The 20,208-nt window shown below is 38.7% G+C and overlaps 2 protein-coding genes across 3 annotated transcripts in view; one reads left to right on the top strand and one right to left on the bottom strand.

Moving 5' to 3' along the window:
- The window catches only part of Supt3h (SPT3 homolog, SAGA and STAGA complex component), a 348,399-nt gene that overhangs the window by 191,205 nt on the left and 136,986 nt on the right, over positions 1-20,208 (bottom strand). The window lies entirely within an intron of this gene.
- Positions 13,708-14,091, top strand: LOC121450840 (nuclear transport factor 2-like). The gene has a single exon (XM_041656174.1). The coding sequence runs from the start codon at positions 13,708-13,710 to the stop codon at positions 14,089-14,091; it is 384 nt and encodes a 127-aa protein (XP_041512108.1).

The raw sequence follows: 20,208 nt of genomic DNA, 5'->3' as shown, positions 1-20,208 counted from the left end.
TTAGTTTACAAAGTATCTATAAGGGGGAGTTGCTTTGTCAAAATGCAAAGCACAAGAGTGGTTCCCTATACCCACAGCAGGCAGCTCACAATCACTCCAGCTTCAGGAGATCCAACCTTCCAGCCTCTGGCCATACCAGCATCACGGCTTGCTACCCACAAACATACAAACATGCATACACTTAATTAAAAATAATTTAAAAAATTTTAATATGGAAAAATACCACCAACCATATCACAATTTAAGCATCAAATCACCAGGTAACAAGTCTACTCTGTCAATATAAGAGCAGAGCAATAGTCACAAAATGTGATATGATAACACTGAAATTAGCTTTTGATCGCCACCTACATACAGCAGAATATAAAGAATGATTTATGGTTTTTGTTTACAGCATCTGTGTAGTAGATATGCAGAGACTCTCCCTCTTAAAGAACACCTGGAACTGCATGGATGTATGGATATCTTACTTAAAGACTGCGTTAGCCGAAGAGAAGACTAAACCATTCAAGCACAATGAGAAGACCGACTCTCACTTGAATAGAGAACAGAGGCCCATATATTTGTATTTAGGTATATACTTAACTCAGAGCAACCTACAATCTGGAGTGAACTAGCATAGATTTCAAGGTGCAGCAAAGAATGAACAGACCCCATAAAAGACAGAAATACATTTGTAGAAGTAGTATAAAGACGAGAAACTGACACCCAGTGCTCTGGATGATATCAGCGTGGGAACTAGGAAACTGTGCATCCTTCCAGTGTCCCTTACAGCGTGGGAACTAGCAAACTGTGCATCCTGCCAGTGTCCCTTACAGCGTGGGAACTAGCAAACTGTGCATCCTGCCAGTGTCCCTTACAGCGTGGGAACCAGCAAACTGTGCATCCTTCCAATGTTCCTTACAGCGTGGGAACTAGCAAACTGCCTATCCTTCCAATGTTCCTTACAGCGTGGGAACTAGCAAACTGTCTATCCTTCCAGTGTCCCTTACAGCGTGGGAACTAGCAAACTGTCTATCCTTCCAGTGTCCCTTACAGCGTGGGAACTAGCAAACTGTCTATCCTTCCAGTGTCCCTTACAGCGTGGGAACTAGCAAACTGTCTATCCTTCCAGTGTCCCTTACAGCGTGGGAACTAGCAAACTGTCCATCCTTCAATGTTCCTTACATGTCAGGCTTAGTGCAGAAGATTTTAAATTAATAAATAAATAGAATCTTCCCTAAGAATTTCTAGCTGTAATGGTTTATGTGCATTGATTACAAAGCACTAATCCCAGCACTTGTGAAAGGTAAAGACAGAGGATCATTTGAGTTCAAGGCTAGCCTGGGCTAAACACAGAGGACCTGTCTCAAATAAAACAACATAAACAACAACAAAAACAATAACATCACACACACAATAGAATAATATCAACAAAAATTGTTAGCAATAGATTTAATTTTATGGTGGCAGAATATTTATTTTCTAAATAGACAGAAAAGATAATGAATAAAGCCAAACATTAACTTAAAGTAATTTGTATTTATAGTACTCAACAGTACCTGGTATTATCTCTTTAAGAACATATTTAATCTTAGGGTTACAACTATTCCCACAAATGATAAAGTAAGGACCAGTATTGCATACACTAGGAAATAAATCATCATGAACGAGAAAACAGGACAGTCAATGAAAGAATGAGACCTACATATACCATATAATTAAATAATAAGTATTAACTCATACTTGAGGGCACACCTATAATCCTAGAACACAGACAGTTATGCAAATGAAACTTTAAGGTCAATCTGTGCTGCATAGTAAAGTTCAATATCAAAATAAATAGAAATAAAACACACATAGTAACAAAAAAGATTAACTTGGTTCATCCTCTTTGAAAAAAAATACAAAAAAAATATGTGAGAAAAAGGATAGCTGTACAAGCAAACAAATGAGATATATGTCTGCTTAAGGAACCTCCTAATATAATAAAGACCAACATGAGACTCCACAGAAACCATTCAATGGTGAAAAATATGCCAGAATATGGATAGTCGCTTCTGTCACTTCTATTTCAACCCGGTGCTAAAAGTTTTAGCCAGAGCAACTGAAAGAAAAGAAATAAAATATCCATGAACAAACAAGAGAAGAAACATCATCTTTGTTTATAGAACATGTGATCCGGCATAATATAAAGTCAGCATGTAAAGTCAGCTGTGTTGAGACAGGAGCAAAGGTTAAGTGGTTAAGAGTAATGGCTGCTCTTGCAGATGACTGGGGTTGCATTCCCAGCACCCACACAGCAGTTCTCAGCCATTTATAGTTCCAGCTCCTGGTGAGCCAGTGCACTCTTCAGGCCTCTCTGAAGCATCAGGAAAACATGAGGTACACATATATACATGTATGCAAACACCCATAAACATAAGTCTTTTCAAAATCAATTGTGTTTCTATATACTAGAAATTAAAAATCTGAAAAAAAATTACAAAATATGTTCACTGACAATAGAATCAGGAAGAATAAAATTCAAAGTAATACATTTAAAATGTACAATAGGCAAAAGGCTTACCAGCTAGAAACTGTAAGACTGCTGAAGTTAAGGAAAGACAAGGTACATAAAAAGTAAATTCATGAAGATGAAAGGAAGTCTTTTCCCACACAGCAGAATACTGTTACTATAACAAAACTGGAATCCCATCTAAACCACAGTGGTGTTTTGTGTGTATGTGTGTGTGTGTGTGTGTGTGTGCATGTTTATGTGTGAGTGCATTTGTGTATATGTGTGAGCACGTGTGTTTGCATGGGAGTATGTGTGTGTTCATGTATCTGTATGTGTACATGTGTTTGTGTGTGTGCATATGCATGTGAGTGTTAAACAGAAATACTTGACAGAAACAATGGAAACATTTTGACAGTTTTGGCATCCCAGCCTTTTGCCTGGCCCTGTTCAGTGGGCCAGTGGAAGGCAGAGAGGGGCGGGAAGGTATGATAGGGCAGAGTTGCTCATTTCAGGGCAGATATTAAACAGTGAGAAACAAGAGGACAGAGAAAGATGCAACCTTGAAAGACTCCCAATGACCACTTTCTCCAAATAGACGTGTCCTAATCTCCCTGGGTGTGTGTGTGTGTGTGTATGTGGGGGTATCTTCTGGTAAGCTACTCACTTACTGAACCCCTCAGTGAAACACCATGGACTTGGTCAGACAGATCATACCGTACAGTCTTATGAAAATGCCTTTTGCCACACCAGAGGTGGATTCACTGACCCTATGTGTCCCTCAATGCCATCAAGATTAAACTTCACAGCCATGTTTGGGACCCAAGAATGGCATCTTTGAAAGTCATCAGGTTAAAAAGTAAAGACTCAGCTGGTGTCACGGCTCTAAGTCAGGAGGGCGGGGGAAGCACCCAACAAATGATGTGGCCACAAAACTCCTGAGTCTAGCAAACCTGTAGGTCACATAGCCCCATTATACAACAGATGGGGGCTGTGGAACAGTGGGGGCACAGATTCCCACACCTGGCTCCCCAGGGCATGGCAGGCCTTGGGGAGGCCAGCCATGGGAGAGGGGGCACAGCATCCCTGCCTGATGGAAGTCAGAAAAGATGCTTTAGTCCCCAATCTGCTGCTTTGTAGTACTAAAACCTAAGTCACTTTGGGTCAGAGGTTACTCAAACCCACAAAGACTGAAAATGCCTTTCCAGTTGCAGATTTTTGTTCATGAGAACTACAGTCCATAAGTCCTTAACAACACCTGTAAGAGTGAGGCAAAACTACATGACAATGAAATCTACATAATAAATCAAGCAATAATCCTGAAATAAGAAAAAGACAGAAAATTATAAAGTAGGTAACCCAAACTGAAAGCCATGAATGTAAACAATCTGAAGAGGGAGCAGAGCTTTATTTCATTTCTGCTGTTAGACGTGGAAGTCATTTCCAAGAATCATCTCCTCCCTTAAAATATTTACTCTTAAAGGCTGGAGACACTGCTCTGCGGTTTTATGTTGTTCTGTTTAGTACATCTAGCAGGTCACTCCTCTAGTTTAAATAATTGTTTCCACATTTTCACACTCTGATTACGGAAAGGAGAGCTGACTACCTTGAACAGAAAGCTCCCGAGAAAAGGCAGCAGAGGAGAAAAGTACAGTAATAGTCTGTGGCAGACCCCTGAGCCAGTGACGGAAGAACTTAAGGGATATGAGTATGTCTACTGTCGTACCAGGAACCAAGTCCACAAGACAAGAACCAGAAGCTTCATGTGTGTGTCTACTTGGATGCTAGTTGCTTTCAATATTTACAATGGCTGCAGATGTTAATGTACACAATGTATTGTGTTATGCTGATGCTGTGACTAACAAATTTTTCCTCCTTAGCTCTGGTCTTTTGGGACATTTCCCTACATCAGGTAACAGATTACTCTATAATGGACACTGTGTGACAACTCCTTGGTTTAAAGAAGACTTTGGATGACTGACTGACTCCCTGACCAAAGTTTCCCTTCTACCTTACGGGCCCTTGGTTGACTACACTTCCCTAGGCTAGGTACCATTATAATCCCCAGGGACTGCTCCCAGGTGAAATGAGAGTGAATGAACAGCCTACAGCCCTAGACACATCCCAGTGCATGAATCTGGCACTGGACAAAACATGCAAAGCACAATCATCAGGCCATGGGATTCCCTCCACCATCTTCTGACAGACCTTGAGACTGAATGCCCACTGTCCAAGGGGCAGAAGGAGAGATTTGGGCATGGCCAGTCATTTAGGGCAATTAGAGTCACAGACATAGGCCAGTTACCTTACTCTTCAATTTTGATGTTTCTGAGTTCCACTTCTTCTTATCTACTTCTCAGACATGAACTTGTTAAACAAAATGTTTGTGAAAGCCAAAGTAATGGTCAAGCCATCTATCAGACCAAATCTAAGACAAAAGCTTTCCTTACAATAAATGTTTCTCCTGCTTGCTTAAAGATCCACCTCTCCTTGAAATGAACTTGTAACAAGTCGTGGATCAAATGTTCTAATATAAGTTTATAAGATACTTTATTGAGAAATAGAAAAGATGGTAAAGGCAAATGACAATCACTGATGCTGCTGCCAGCTCGCACACTCTGTTTTACAACCAGTTTATGGTCCTAAACCCAGTTAAACACAAAAGATGGAACTCGGTATGTGAAGTCTTTCTGTGTGGTGCAGTATTAAGTGAGCAAAACTCTAAGTCACTCGAAAACTTAACCACAAGCAATCATTTATCAGAAAAGAAGATTAACAAATGAACATAAGGATTCCTGGTTCAATTACTTTGTATAATTAAATCTTTTATAAGACTTTTGCAGAGAGAAGCAATAACTTAAAGAAAACCATTGGTCTATTAGACCTCTTGATTTTTCAAAAACAATTTATTTCTCAAACGAATTTGGAAATATCCTAGTATTACTGTCTACAAGTGAAACACATGTTACCCTATCACATGCTCTGAGACATTCTCCAAGAGAGAAATGTGATCACCAATATACTCGCCATGTACATGATTATCTTTCTAAGCTATGTTAATTATACAACATTGAGCCTCAATTCAGGAACCCTGCCTGGAGGAAAAGACTCCAGATGACTTAAGGCCTTTGGCAAAAGGATTCCAAATGAGCTGCAGTCTAAGATGCTAGAAGTTTCAAGCCAAGTTCTCCAGTTTTAAACAATGATGGTAACAAGAGCAAACAATGGGCTTTTAAAGAATTCCACTGAGTATCCAACAAATATTTCTTGTGTATGTATATCGTATCAGGTACTCATTTTCATACACTAGCTGAGAATCCTACAAACCAGGAAGCAGACTCTTCTGCCTCATAATCTAACAACTGATTTTTCCATTGCCGTGGCATTAAGCAGTGACCACTCGAAAGTCAACCAGGAAGGGAGCCTTACAATAAACACATCTCTGAATAATGACCAGTGTGTCTTCTCAAGGAGATTCTTCTATCGGGATGAGTGCCAATACAGGACTGCCATGCTTTCTCACAACAGGAAATTAAGCATCTTCACCTCCAAGAAACTTCCTACAAGTATGTTCCTTGGAAGAAGCAATGGATTTGATTTCCTGTGCTGGATGACCTCAATATTTCTGATACAGTGTTTGAGGATCCTGCTCTCATAAACCCAATCAACCTTATCCCTTTTGTTTCATTTTTATCCTGAGGAACTTTTAACCAACAGATAAAATCAAAGACTTGTACAACAGTCATTTGCATATATCTTAGTGCCCATGCCTCTTTCTCTCTCCAACTCAACATTTATACACGAGTCTTTATCGATGTCTACTTTCCTTTGGTCACAAACATGCATTGAGGTTTGCATGTGCCCAGCATTATTATGTGCACTGTGCCATGTAAACCTACTGCTCTGTAAGCTGCCATTACTGTGCCTGTCCTCTGTCTTTTGGGGAGATGCTCTCTACGTAAGTAGAATTCTGTTTCTTTACCAACTTCCAGACATCAGCTTACATGAAAATATAAAATCCTACTTTCAAAACTTTGAATAAGCATTGTTTCCAAAAGTTTTGTCTGCTAAAGAGTATCTTTAAAAACCAGCTTGAGATATTATTTACATAGCCTGCAAACTTGATTGCTTAAAGTACACAATTCTATGATTTTTAAGTAAACTTACAGAGTAGTATGCTCATCTATACAATACAGTTTTAGGACTTTTCTCCTGTACCAAAAACTTTATGTCCTTTGACAATAACCCCCTATTCCCATCCCTTGCCCAGGGCAATCTATGCAAAGACCTAACTGACACCAGACCTCATGTTTCCCATCAAGATACAACATTTTTCACTTCTTAGCATGCAGGGCTGTTGTATAGCCATTTCCTCAGAACTGAAACAGGCCTTCCTAGAAAGACAAGTGAGGGTAATGTACATTACCAGGCACGGACTTCAGGGAGTCAGGAGTGTCACAGCTACATTAATCAAGGCAATCCCTGATGCTCTGCTGCTGATCGGCCTGTGTATTGTGCAGACAACCCCAGAGTGTGGCTTTCTGGAGCAACCAGCCACTAACATAGCTGCCTAAGTAACCTCATGTTCCTACGTAACCTCAATAAGCTCTCAGGTTCAGCAACCTAGATTTGCTGCGTTATTTCCTGGCCTGTAGTCAGTGCCCTTTCTAGAGTGAACAGAATTTGTTTGTGTCTCCCCAGGAAGAGTAACAAGACAAGGTCTCAGAATAACTGCTACAGCCTTGGGGAGACTTTCCCAAAGACCACCACTGTCAACTCTCTATTTAGTCAAAGTAGGTTAGTAATTTGTTTGGTTATGTACTGAGGTTTAAGTTTTGATTTGAATAGAAAAGTTCCTCAGATTTTAATAAAGAAAGAAAGAAAGAAAGAAAGAAAGAAAGAAAGAAAACAGCCCTCTAACTTACATGGAGAACAAGCCAAATATAGACAATGGGTCCCACAGTCAATACTGTTGTGGACTATGAAGAGTGAGCTAGATTTATGACTGACATGTGAGTCATTTCTCCATCTTGTCCATAAAGGCGGCATGTAATATGACATGCAACATCCTGCTGAAATTTCTACCCCATGCCATGGCATCATCTCAGATGAAGACAAATTATCTATGAACTGTGAACTCATTCAAGTCCCTAATAATTAGACATTCAGAATTTCCTTAAGATTAATAACTTTAGAGTATTTACTGGGTGTGGTGGTGCACACCTTTAATCCTAGCACACGGGAGGCATAGACAGGCAGATCTCCGAGTTGGTCTAAAGAGTGAGACCCTGATTCAAAACAAACAAAAAATTTTAAATTAGTGTAAAAAAACTGATCATCTTTTTAAAAGTGTCACCTGACTAAAACCATCCTTCCCACAACAATATTAAAAGTGAGGCAAAATTATGCCAAAATCCTAATATAATTATATTTCTAATAAGCAGCATTCTAGAAAAAAAGTTAATAATTTCTAATATCAGTTAATTAATAAAACTGCCATGCATAGATTTTCTCCTGGTAATTTTATTCACAAAAGCCAAAGCATTAGTCCGGCACAATACAAGGGTGTGCAAATAAAGATACAGCTGAGAAAAGCACTGCAAAGTCATTGTAGAATTACTAAAGAAATTTAAAAATTAATTGCACAAATATCTGTGACTGCCATAAGGAAAATACATAATATATTCCAGTTGTACTATATAATATATTCCATTTGCTTATTCAGAAAAGGATTCAATTTAAATCATAAAGCATACAAGACAACTGTCTTTATAGAATATGTAAATAGACAATGATCAGTCACTTTTGTTCAGAGAAAATAAAGAAAACATTTATCTCTAGTCTCAACAATATTCTTCAAATCAAAATGGAATTTAGTATACCCAGAAAAATGCAGTTTCAATTTATTCTCTGAACATGTATAAAAAAGTGATGACATGAGAAAGATGTTAAGATATAATTATATGTTATGATTCTATTGAGAATAAACATACAGCATATATTAAATGATCTTTTGGTTTCATTTTAGATTATAGACCAGAATTTCAAATTTTGGTATGTATAAATAACTTTTTATACAAGTCTATACACATTATCATTAAAATCATATATTAAGCTGTACCATTGAAAGTTTTGTCAGTACTTTAACAAGCTTTCCATGACACATATGAGGGTATCTAAGTATACTAAAAATATCAGTAAAAACATACTGTTGCCCCTGGGTATCTGCAGAGTACTAGTTGCAGTCTTCACATAGACACAAAGATGTGAGGACAATTACAGTTCCTATGCAAAACAAGTACAGCATTTGCACAGAGCCTGGATATGCCCTTTGTGAGATTGGCTCCTCTTATGAATGCTACATAAGGAATTTTTATACAGCATTGCTTAGAAGCATGACCAGAGTCTGAAGATGAATCTGCAGATAAGAAACCCATGGATGTAGAGGGTCAACTGTTCTGTGTACTTAGCAACTACCAGAGTATACATGTATACATATCGTCATCGTCACAGATACCAACTTCAAGGAAATGTATTAATAATGACTTATATCAGCACAGTAAGTGAGACTCTGGGTACGAACCTTTACATAATATTACTATTTCCATTCCAGGGCTAGATGGCCCAAAAGTGAACAGTCAATGGATGGCATCAGATGGATTTCCACTCCCAGCATTCTTTCTACAAGCTCTAAAAATGAACTCCTAACTACTTTATAATATGATGTTTCATCAATACTTAGTTATATAGGCTAGTTCAGATTCTACCATGAAAACAAAGAAATGAGGTTAAAGATGACAAAGGGAGTAGCTTATAGTAGGCTTCTGGAAGATATACTGACAGCTCAATGTGGGATATGAAGAAATGCAAATCTTGTGTAAAGAACACAGCAGCTAAATTAATGATGGGGAGAGGAAAAGCACTAGAAAAATCAAAGCTTTTCACATTATTAAGCACATTATTAAGAATTATCTCTAAAGTCAAATGTAAACAAATGACTTGGTTCTACTCAGTTGAGTTTAGCGTCAAAAGAGCTCACTCAATGGTTAATGTGAGCAACATGCTTGATGACAGATAGGCTTCAGGATCTGCAGCACACACATAAAAGCTTGGTGGGCATGGCATCAGCCTGTACTGCCAGCCCTCAGAGGAGGAGATGGGGGTCCTGGGGGCAAGCTAAATAGTTAGACTAGAATAAATAAGAGTTCCAGATTAAGAGAAAGATTCTGCCTCGGAGAACAAGGTGGAGAACAATAAAGGCTGTCTGTGTTAACCTCAGGCTTGTACATGCAACACACACACACACACACACACACACGAAAGTCACCTTGCTTTTTAAAAGTCTCAAGAACATATTTTAACAGTGCTGGCACTGATGGGACCAGATACAGAGACCCAGAGCCAAACATTCTGTGTGTGTGTGAGTGTGAGTGTGTGCGTGTGCGTGTGAGAGAGAGAGAGAGAGAGAGAGAGAGAACGCTCAGGTTTGAGGTCTCCATCACATCCCTCCCCTTGGGAGCTCTGGAAACCCCATGAAAGAGCTAGAGGGTTTAAAAACACCTGAGCAAGGCCAGTGAATCAAGTAAGCAAGGTTCATGGGAGCTCAGAGAGACTGAGACAGCAAATGTGTGGGTCTTTGCTAGGTCCTCTCTGTATATTATGGTTGTTGTCCTGGTGTTTTGGGGGAATTCCTAACAGTGGGAGTAGGGTGTCTGACTCTTTTGCCTGCTCTTGGGACCCTTTTCCTCTTACTGGTTTGCCTTGCCCGGCCTTGATATGAAACTTTATGACTGGTATTATTGTAACTTGTGCCATGTTTAGCTCATGTCCCTGAGTGGCGGGGGAGATAGGTGAGAGTTGGATCTAGGGGAGAGGTAAGGTGGGATGGAACTGGGAAAAGTGGAAGTAGGAGAAGCTGTGGCTGGTGTGTATTGTGTGAGAGAAGAATAAAAACAAAAATTGGAATTATGTAAATTACAAGCAATCATGGTGCTATTACCTATAAATCACATAGAAACAAGAGAAACTCAAAGTTGATGAGTGTGGATAAAGGGGGAAAGGTGAAATGGGAGGGCAGGCTGGAATGAGGCCACATGTCTCCTCTATGTGGGGTTTGAGACTTGAGCCACTGAGTGAGTGTAGGTCAGTAGTAGAGGCTTGTAAGGGAAGGACATGACCAAGTTTAGACACCACTCTGTAATAGCAAAACTTTCCCTAGGTTAAAACCTTGTTAAAAATATACTTCAGTAATGGGGCTTGAGAGATGGCTCAGCAGTTAAAAATGCTTGATTCTCTGCCAGTGATCTTTGCCATGTCTGAGATCTCAGAGACCCAAATTCAGTTCTCAGCACCCACTTTGGGTTACTCAAAACTGCGGTTAACTTGAGCTCCAGGGGATCTAACACTCTCTCCTGACCTCCTAGGACACCTGCATACAAGGTTTGCCCAACACAAACTTTTTAATTACCTTAAAAAAACACTTTACTGTAGAAATCCTACAATAGTAAGTGTAAAACTAATCGCATTACCAATAAATGTAACATAATACAGGTACTACAGAGATTAAAATTTTGACTAGGAAATGGATTAATTAGGTATGTGACTATTATTAATATTGAGGGTATAATTTTTTTGCAGCTTAATACATGAATGCCTTTCCTAGTCCATGTATAGAGGACAGGCAGAGAAGGGTCTCTGAGATCTCAGACATGGCAAAGATCTTGTTTGTATCTCTGATTTCCATAAGAGTCTAGGGGAGTAATGGCTGGAGTGTTGCTGTCGCCAACACATCCCCTTCGGTCAGAGAACGCTCCTTCTTCTTTACAGAGAAAACACTTGCTCAGCTCTGAGGAAACAGTGTGTGGCTGTACATCCTGGGTCCAAGAGAAGTCCAGGACCTGCGTGTGAACAACTTGTCTCTCACTGTATCTATATAGAACCAGAGTATCACATAACTTATGTTCTCTCTGGCGGGACACCTCACCTTCTGCCCACTCCCCAGACTTCCAAAGTCCATGTATTTAGTTTAGGTGTTGTCACCGCCTATCAGTCTTAACCACAAGATCCAAAACAAGAGTTTTCACATTGAAATCTTCATAACCTATTATTCCATTCTATACCAAATTCACACAGGTCATCTCTACCTGCTGATTTTCCCAAGTTACAAAAAAAAAAAAAATCAATCAAGCAAACACGAGTTTTTCTTTTCAAAACCAAAATAACAAAAGAACTAAAGTGAGATTATGTTTTTTTATAAATTTTTTTAAAATATTTATTTATTTATTATGTATACAATATTCTGTGTGTATGTCTGCAGGCCAGAGGAGGGCACCAGAACTCATTATAGATGGTTGTGAGCCACCATGTGGTTTCCGGGAATTGAACTCAGGACCTTTGGAAGAGCAGGCAATGCTCTTAACCACTGAGCCATCTCTCCAGCCCCAGAGATTATGTTTTTTTACATATATAAGTTTCGATCTCAAAAGAGAAAATCTGATATATTTACTGTTATTATATTTTCACATAATTGTCACTGTCATTTTTACTATGCTGTTAAAACAAAATAGCCTACAGTAATCTGGGGTCAGGGTGGGGTAGAATGGGCAAGGGAGAAGAAAACCAACAATGCTCTCTGTAACAATTTTACTACGATAAAAAAATGCTCGTTTAATTCAGTGTAACTATTTCTTAAAATCAAACAATATTTTAAAAGCTTCCTTAAAGGTTCTTTAAAAGTGCAATTTAATAGTGATTTTGCAGCACCATAATTTTATAATAAAGACAAAAATTTTATGCAATATTGACTTAAATGTTTTCCTTGATCTGCTTTCCATGTAAAGAGTAAACATTAAAGGAGTTGAAACCAACTCACAGATTTGCCTGGCACCCAACTTTATCAACAGGACTTGAGAACAAAAGCAAGCCTTATGAACAAATCTTTCTGAATGCCATTCTCATGGCACAGAAGCTCATTATGGTGTATAATCTTTGGATCTGCTTAATTTTAGTGTGTGACATTTCCATTCATTTCCAAGGTTATATTTTTCCTAATAAAGTAGGAAGAAGATCACTGGAGATTTTCTAGTGCCTACCCCTAGAAGGAGGCATACAGGAAATTAACCACTGATGGGAAAAGGAGAATTATTCTTCCCTAGGGATGAGCTACCTAAGGGATTGTCCAATACCAAGTGGTCAAAAAGGTGTGGTGGCACTCACCTTTAATCCCAGCACTCAGGAGGCAGAGGCAGATGGATCTTTGTGAGTTCAAGACCAGCCTGGTTTACAGAGTAAGTTTCATGACAGGCTCCAAAGCTATATAGAAAAACCGTCTCAAAACAACAACAACAACAACAAAAAAAATGAACAAACAAAAAATCCAAAAACAAAGGCAAAAACTTTTAAAAATAAAAATAAAAAAGAAGTGGATTTGGGAAAAGTAAAATGTATGTAATTATAATATAATGTAAATGCAAAAGTAGAAACTCACTTAACTAAATAAGAATAAATCAGCACACAGGCACTAGAACAACAGCATCAGAATATCCCTTCTGCTCCACAAAATGGTATTATTCTAAGCGATAGAGAGGGAAAACTGGGAGTACTGTTGAAGATCCAAAGAAGATTTTTTTAAAATTCAAGAACATTTTCTAGATTTAAATTCCATTTAGACTATTCTTTCAGACTCAGTGAGCACTAACTGTCTACGACCTTCAACTTCTCAAATATGCTAATGCTAGAGTAGTGAATGGATATATAGTTTTTAGATGTTTACATGTTTGAGAACTGGGGTTAAGCTAAATTTTCTATCTATAGAGGTGAACTCCAAAAGTGTACCTGCCAACACTGAAACCCTATTTCCTGGTTGGGTTCCCAACTACAATGCTGACTACATACATGTGTGTGCACATTTATATACGTTGACCACAATCTATATAGCAGTTTAATTAATTTCAGCAGTATTCTCTCATACAACACTGAAAAAAAAGCCGAACCCTTGGTCTATATACAGTTTGGGCACTCCTAAGTACTTGCACAAGTTTTATTTTCAGTTGGTCTAACATAAAACTGTACTGAGACAACAGAATATATGAAATTCTAGAAAATGTACTTTAAATTATACATGTTTAAAATGAATTTTAAAATATATTACTACAGACCGCGCTGGGTTGCCGCTGCCGCTGCCACCAACATGCCAGCCCCACGGGTCTTGGTGAGGTGGGTGACTCTCCAGGATGGGAGACAAGCCAATTTGGGAGCACATTGGATCCAGCTTTATTCAGCATTACTACCAATTATTTGATAACGACAGAACCCAGCTAGGTGCAATTTACATTGATGCATCATGCCTTATGTGGGAAGGACAGCAGTTCCAGGGGAAAGCTGCCATTGTGGAGAAGTTGTCTAGCCTTCCGTTCCAGAAAATCCAGCATAATATCACGGCGCAGGACCATCAGCCTACACCAGATAGCTGTATCATCAGCATGGTTGTAGGCCAGCTCAAGGCCGATGAAGATCCCATCATGGGTTTCCACCAGATGTTTCTATTAAAGAACATCAACGACGCTTGGGTTTGCACCAATGACATGTTCAGGCTTGCCCTGCACAACTTTGGCTGACCTCTTGGCCAGACACTCACGCTGTTTCCTCCTCCCTCCTCTTCCCAACACTATCTCACTCCTCCAGATGCTCCAAATATCATACACAAATGAGCAGAGCCGAGGTGGGAGTGGGTGCAGTGCGCTTCTGTCACCACGGTGTTGTGCATGATGTTTGGATGCTAGACTAGTTGCATCTGACAGGAGACGTTTGTGTTGTACCAGCGCATGCTTTAGAAAGACTTAAGTAATGCAAAAGATTGTCAGTTTTTGTTTTATTTCATTTTTTAATCTACTGACAAGTTGCTCTAGTAACTAAAAGAAGTGAAGGAGAAAGCAGCTGCCTCACCACCCAGATATTGATTTGTTCAGATGTTTCAATGCCTCGTGATAAAATAAAACCACAAAAGTTTTCATATATATATATTACTACATTTACTTAAAACCCATTTTAATAAACGAGGGGGAAAGCCACTGTTTCAATTCCGGAGTCATTTATTATCTTGCTTTTCTGTAACAAGATCATAAAAGCTTTTGTTGTAAATCCACCGCTCATATTGAGCAGAAGCAGCAATACAGAAATGCATGAATAGGAGCAGTCAAGGTCTAGTTCAACTGTGTGAATGGACTCTAAAATCTGAATAGTATAGGTCATAAAATACTACTCTTTTTTGGATATTTCACAAGAATTCAAAAAAACATGAAAAAATGCATTCTTAGTTAAACATGCTGGACAAATATAGGCGGCTTTACTGGATATTTTTGTGTCAAACTTGACACAAGCTAAAGTCATTTGGAAGAGGGAACCTCAACTGAGAAAATGCCTACACTGGTTGGCAAGCCTGTGGTGCATTTTCTTGGTTGATGACTGATGTGGGAGGCACAGCTGACTGTGGAAAGTGTTCCTGAGTGCTATAAGAAACCAAGCTGAGTAAGCCATGGAGAGCAAGCCACGATGCAGCCCCTGCTTCAGTTCCTGCCTCAAGTTCCCGCCCTGCCCTCCCTTCATGAAGGACAGTAAAGCTGTGAGGTGAAATAAACCCGTTCCTACCCAAGTTGTATTAGGCCATGGTGTTTATCATGGAAATAGAAAACAAAGACATCCAGTACCTCGGAGTATGATTGCCCTGGAAACAGGATCTTTATAAAAGAAAATGTAAAACACTGACAATCAAGTAGGTTCTGATCCAATACAGTAAGTAGCCTGATTAAAAAAAGAAAAAATGCACAAGAGACACAGATTAAAAACAACATGAACACTTATAAGAAGAAAGCAATGTGACAAGAGTCAAGCAGCCAAAAGCCAAGGACCACGGTCAAACCAGAGCAGGAAGAACAATGCAGGTTCTCCCTGAAACGCTGTATCTAGATTCATTTACTTTACTTTTTTGAGACAGGAATTCATGTAGCCCAGGCTGACCTAGAAATTGCTACACAGCCAAGCATAACCTTGAATTACTGGTCCTTAATCCTCCACCTCACAAGTGCCGGAATTACAAACATGTGTCACCACTAAAATTAAATCAACTTTCTATGCATGATACAGCCACAAACTCTCTTTTTCTGCCTTCAAAAAAAAAAAGTGTGCTCTCATTTGTCAATGGCTAATAGGCAGAAGGAAAGACAAGGCCTATTTACCTACCTTGTCTTGGTGTAAAATGAAAACATCCTGACTGAAAGAGATGAGTCCCCTCCGTAACTAAATCCTGAATCCTCGATATCCAAAAGGTATCATGGGCATTAATTCTAACTGGTCCTCAGTAAGTCAGGTAATGACCTCTAAGATCACCCTCTATTCAAACAGAGGGGGCACAGGCAGGCGAAAACTTCATTTAGATCCATGCCACTTTTGTGTTCTTTTTAATAATTAAATTTGACATTAAGAAATAGAAGAGGGATCTGGAAAGATGGCTCAGTGGGTAAGAGAACATGTTCTGAAAGCATGAGAATGTGAATTCCAAGTGCCAGCTTCCACTCCGAAGCTAGTCATAGCCATGAGTATCTGCAACCACAAGTGTTGGGGGTTGGACAGTAGTATCCTGGGAGTTCACTGGACCCAGGCTAGTAAAGTGAGCTTCAGGTTCAGTGACAGACACTGCCTGGAAAATAAGGTGGAAAGTGATAAAGAAAGACATGCAATGTTCTTGTCTGGCCTCCATATGTGTGCAAACTTGTGCACACATAACCACACATACAGCACACAAAAATTTTAAGGAAACAACTATATTTTTGTTAGTTACACTTTTACACATTCATTAAGTGGTCAGTTAGTAAGTTTGGTAGCAAAATTTCATTCATTATGGGGTGAGGGAAGAATAAATGAGACACCGCTTAGTTGATACATTTTGTAGAAAGTGAGGTGAGACAATAACCTACAAGAGCTGCGACATGGTCTTTTTTGATATCGTGTTCAGAATGCTGATTTAAATTTTATAAAATGAAAAACACTGACTTTTGAAACAGACTCAAATTATTTCTCCTCTGTTTTAAAAGAAGACACCTCTAAAGATGTGAGCGCAGCATGTCTACAAAGATGAACAAACAAACAAAAAGCCTACTTTATTTCTCACTTTCAATTCCTTACATTCCTCCAGAGGAAAAGGATCAGACTAGACCACACTTTGTTCTACTAAATCTTATTGGGATTCCAATTTCAAAACCTTTTCTTTATTAGGAATTGTTTCTCATCTGCCCTCCAGGCTCTAGTTTCCATGATATATAGAATTAAAATATGATGGCTGTTTTTTACAGGAAGCTGTTAACCAGTATCCTCAAATTGTAATGGCCTAAAATGTTCTAAGAATAAAACAAACAAGTATGACCCATAGAAATTAAAAAAAAAATCCCTTGTAGGTAAGCTAGAGAAACACCAGAAACAATCTGGAGATTCAGATACCTTTGATAGAAAGGTATTCTACAGTCAATCGACTATGCAATCAAGTGTGCAGGGTTAATTAACACCATCATCTGTACATGATAAAGAGAAGCCTATCCTGAGTCTAAAGTCATAAACACAGAAACCTCCACACTCATTGATGGCAGTGTGGCCCAATATTTCACATGACACCATACAGATCCTAAGGAAAACTCCCCGGTGGCTCAAAACAAAAGACAGGACATCACAAAGCATGTAGCTGTTTTACTGCAGGTGAAAACAGGGCACTGCTCTGGGCAATGGAAGGTTAAATGGCAGGAATGCTGAGGGTCTCAAACCACTTCGCCCAGCATGGACATAAAAGACTAAGGCTTGGCAAAGTGCCTTTTTCATACAGTGCCAATTACCCATTCTTTTGCTTCTCTTTTTGTTTTGTGATTTGAGGAACTTGGAATAACATATAATATACAGACTTCAATTTATATTCTTTCCTTAAAAATTTGGATGGGCTTTCACCAAATTTGAATTACATAGATTACTGCTCAAATAAAATATTATTCTGGAAAAGATTGTGTATATGCATGTGTGTGTACACATATATAATTCAAAAGAATAATATGTTGGGAATCTTTAGATTAAAAATATCAAGTACGGCATATCCTATAGTATTTTTAAGGAAAGATGTCTGTCCTGATTTAAAAGATTTCCAGTAAAAGAAAATCCAAAGTTGTATTACTGTTTAAATCAAAAGTTATTCCCAGTATACTTGTGTTTCATCCATTAGAAAGCTTTTCAAAAAGGAGATCTGCATAATGCTGGCCAGAATTTCCAGAAGATCTTGGAAATATGACATTGCACAGGTGAACTTGGAGCTTCTGCCCAATGTCTGAATTCAGATCTGCACTACTACATATCACCTGGATATGCGCATTTATGCTGCAGGGTTATTTACCAAGCACAACGACTGAAAACTTGCACCAAACTCTCCAGTGTGCAGGGAGTAAATACTCACTGGAGAAAGCCTGATTTACAGGGTGGCCCATTTAAGACGTTCCCGTTTAATAACGTGGCTGTGCACAGGGCCTCTTTTAAATGGGCCACCCTGCATGAAGCTTCGGTCCAAGATAAAAAATGTCCTCCCTTGAGAATTTTTAAAAACCAAAAATACTGTAGATTTAGTGGTTATTTTTAAGGTTTGAGATGGTTTCTTTGGACTCCTTTGGAACTGAAAAAAGATGGATACACATTTTAAAAATGAAATGTTACAACCACACATCTGTAATGAGAACCGGTGCCAGTGGATATTTTTAAAACAAATTAAAACGGTCAATTTTTTTTAACTTAGGCAAACAGCTGCTGCACACACAGCTCACAGTAACTACTTTTCAGCAAAACTTCATAAGGAATTTCCTAATGAAGATTTATAGGATTTTCTGAGATTGATAATTGAAGGTCCCCCCCAAAAGATATGAATGACAGCATCAGAGATGTGAGGGTGGCAGGCTGGCCCTTTGAGGGAAGGACCAGTGACTTAGAATAGATGCATGGCAATTACTATTGAAAGAAACTCTGGCAACAACGGGCCTAGGGGGAAACTTTGCTAGAGACCTTTTCCCTGTTCTTGTCAAGGGCTTTAAAAGATAATCACAGTGCTCCACAATGGACACATCCAAAATTGAACTCCAAATTTAGAAGGGGATGGTACAAAGAGAAAGGAAAAGGCTATCTTAAGAATACTCTGACAGGAGATCTCAGAGGGTCCAGACTCAGAGGTGTGAGTCTGTGACCTCTGAGGGAATATGCCCGAGCCAGGACCTCTGCTGGTCTGGACACACCAGAGCCTGAAAACTCTGAGGCAATGAATCAGAGCCAGAGTCCTTTACAATATCAACCTCAAGTCAGGGACCTCTGTAGGAACGGATCTAGTCCAGGGACATTTGCAGAAAAAGGTCTGAGCCGACAGACTAGGCTAGAACAGGCCTGAGACAGAAAACTACAAGGGATCTGAGCAAAGCCTGGGCATGCTGAGCAACCTCCAGGAACACAGAATGACCAACAAGGTAACTAGAACCACGGCACTGACTGTACCACGGGGAACAACCATCTGAGCCCTGGATTCACTGGTACCTAGAAAATTAATCAACAGAATCAAAGACAGCCCCAACCACACCTATTAGAGAAAAAGTTGAGTAGACAAGGTAGGAAGACACGCAACAACATGAAGAGCAACACAACGCCAGTAAAACCAAAAGACCTTACAATAGCAAGACTTGAACAACCAAATATAGACAGAGCAGAAGAAAATGAACTAAAAAATAACTTCAGGAGAATGTTTGAAACTCTTAAAGAGGAAATGAGAAATTGCCTCAAAGAAATGGAGGAAAAGACAAACAAAAGATTGGAAGACATTAGCAAATTTCTTAAAAAAAAAACAATAAGTAGCAATCAAACATGTGAAAGAAATTATTCAAGATTTGAAAACTGAAATAGAGACAATAAAGAAAACACAAGCTGAGGGAATTATAAAAATATAAATCAAGAGAAAATGACCAGGAATCACAAATGCAAACATAAACAGCAGAACACAAGAGATGGAAGAGAATCTCAAGCGCTGAAGATACAACAGAAGAAATAGACTCATCAGTCAAAGAAAACATCATATCTAACAAAAGCTTAACACAAAATATTCAGGAAATATGGGACACCATAAAAAGACCAAACATAAGAATAATAGATATATAAGAAGGAGAAGTTCAACTCAAAAACACAGAAAATATATTTAACAAAATCATAGAAGAAAACTTTCCAAACCTAAAGAAAGATATGCCTATGAAGATACAAGAAGCATATAGAACACCAATCAGACTGGATCAAAAAAAAAAATCAACAAAATAGATAAACCTTTATCCAACCTAAACAAAAGGCGGAGAGAGAATATCCAAATTAACAAAATCAGAAAAGAAAAGGGAGACATAACAACACACATGGAGGAAATACAGAGAATCATCAGGTCATATTTTGAAAACTTGTACCACACAAAATTGGAAAACTTAAAGGAAATGAATAACTTTCTGGATAAATATCACTTATCAAAATTAAATCAAGGCCAGATAAGCAAATTAGTCAGACCTATAACTGCTGAAGAAATAGAAACAGTCATCAAAAGTCTCCCAACAACAAAAACAACAACAACAACAACAAAAAGCCCAGGACCAGATGGTTTAGCTCAGAACTCTACAAGATTTTCAAAGAAGAACTAATAC

This window comes from Microtus oregoni, unplaced genomic scaffold, assembly GCF_018167655.1.
Source record: "Microtus oregoni isolate MIOR12 unplaced genomic scaffold, Mior012 000007F_ref0000211, whole genome shotgun sequence".
In the NCBI taxonomy this organism is placed as follows: domain Eukaryota; kingdom Metazoa; phylum Chordata; class Mammalia; order Rodentia; family Cricetidae; genus Microtus; species Microtus oregoni.
This window is presented reverse-complemented; position numbering and strand designations above follow the sequence as displayed.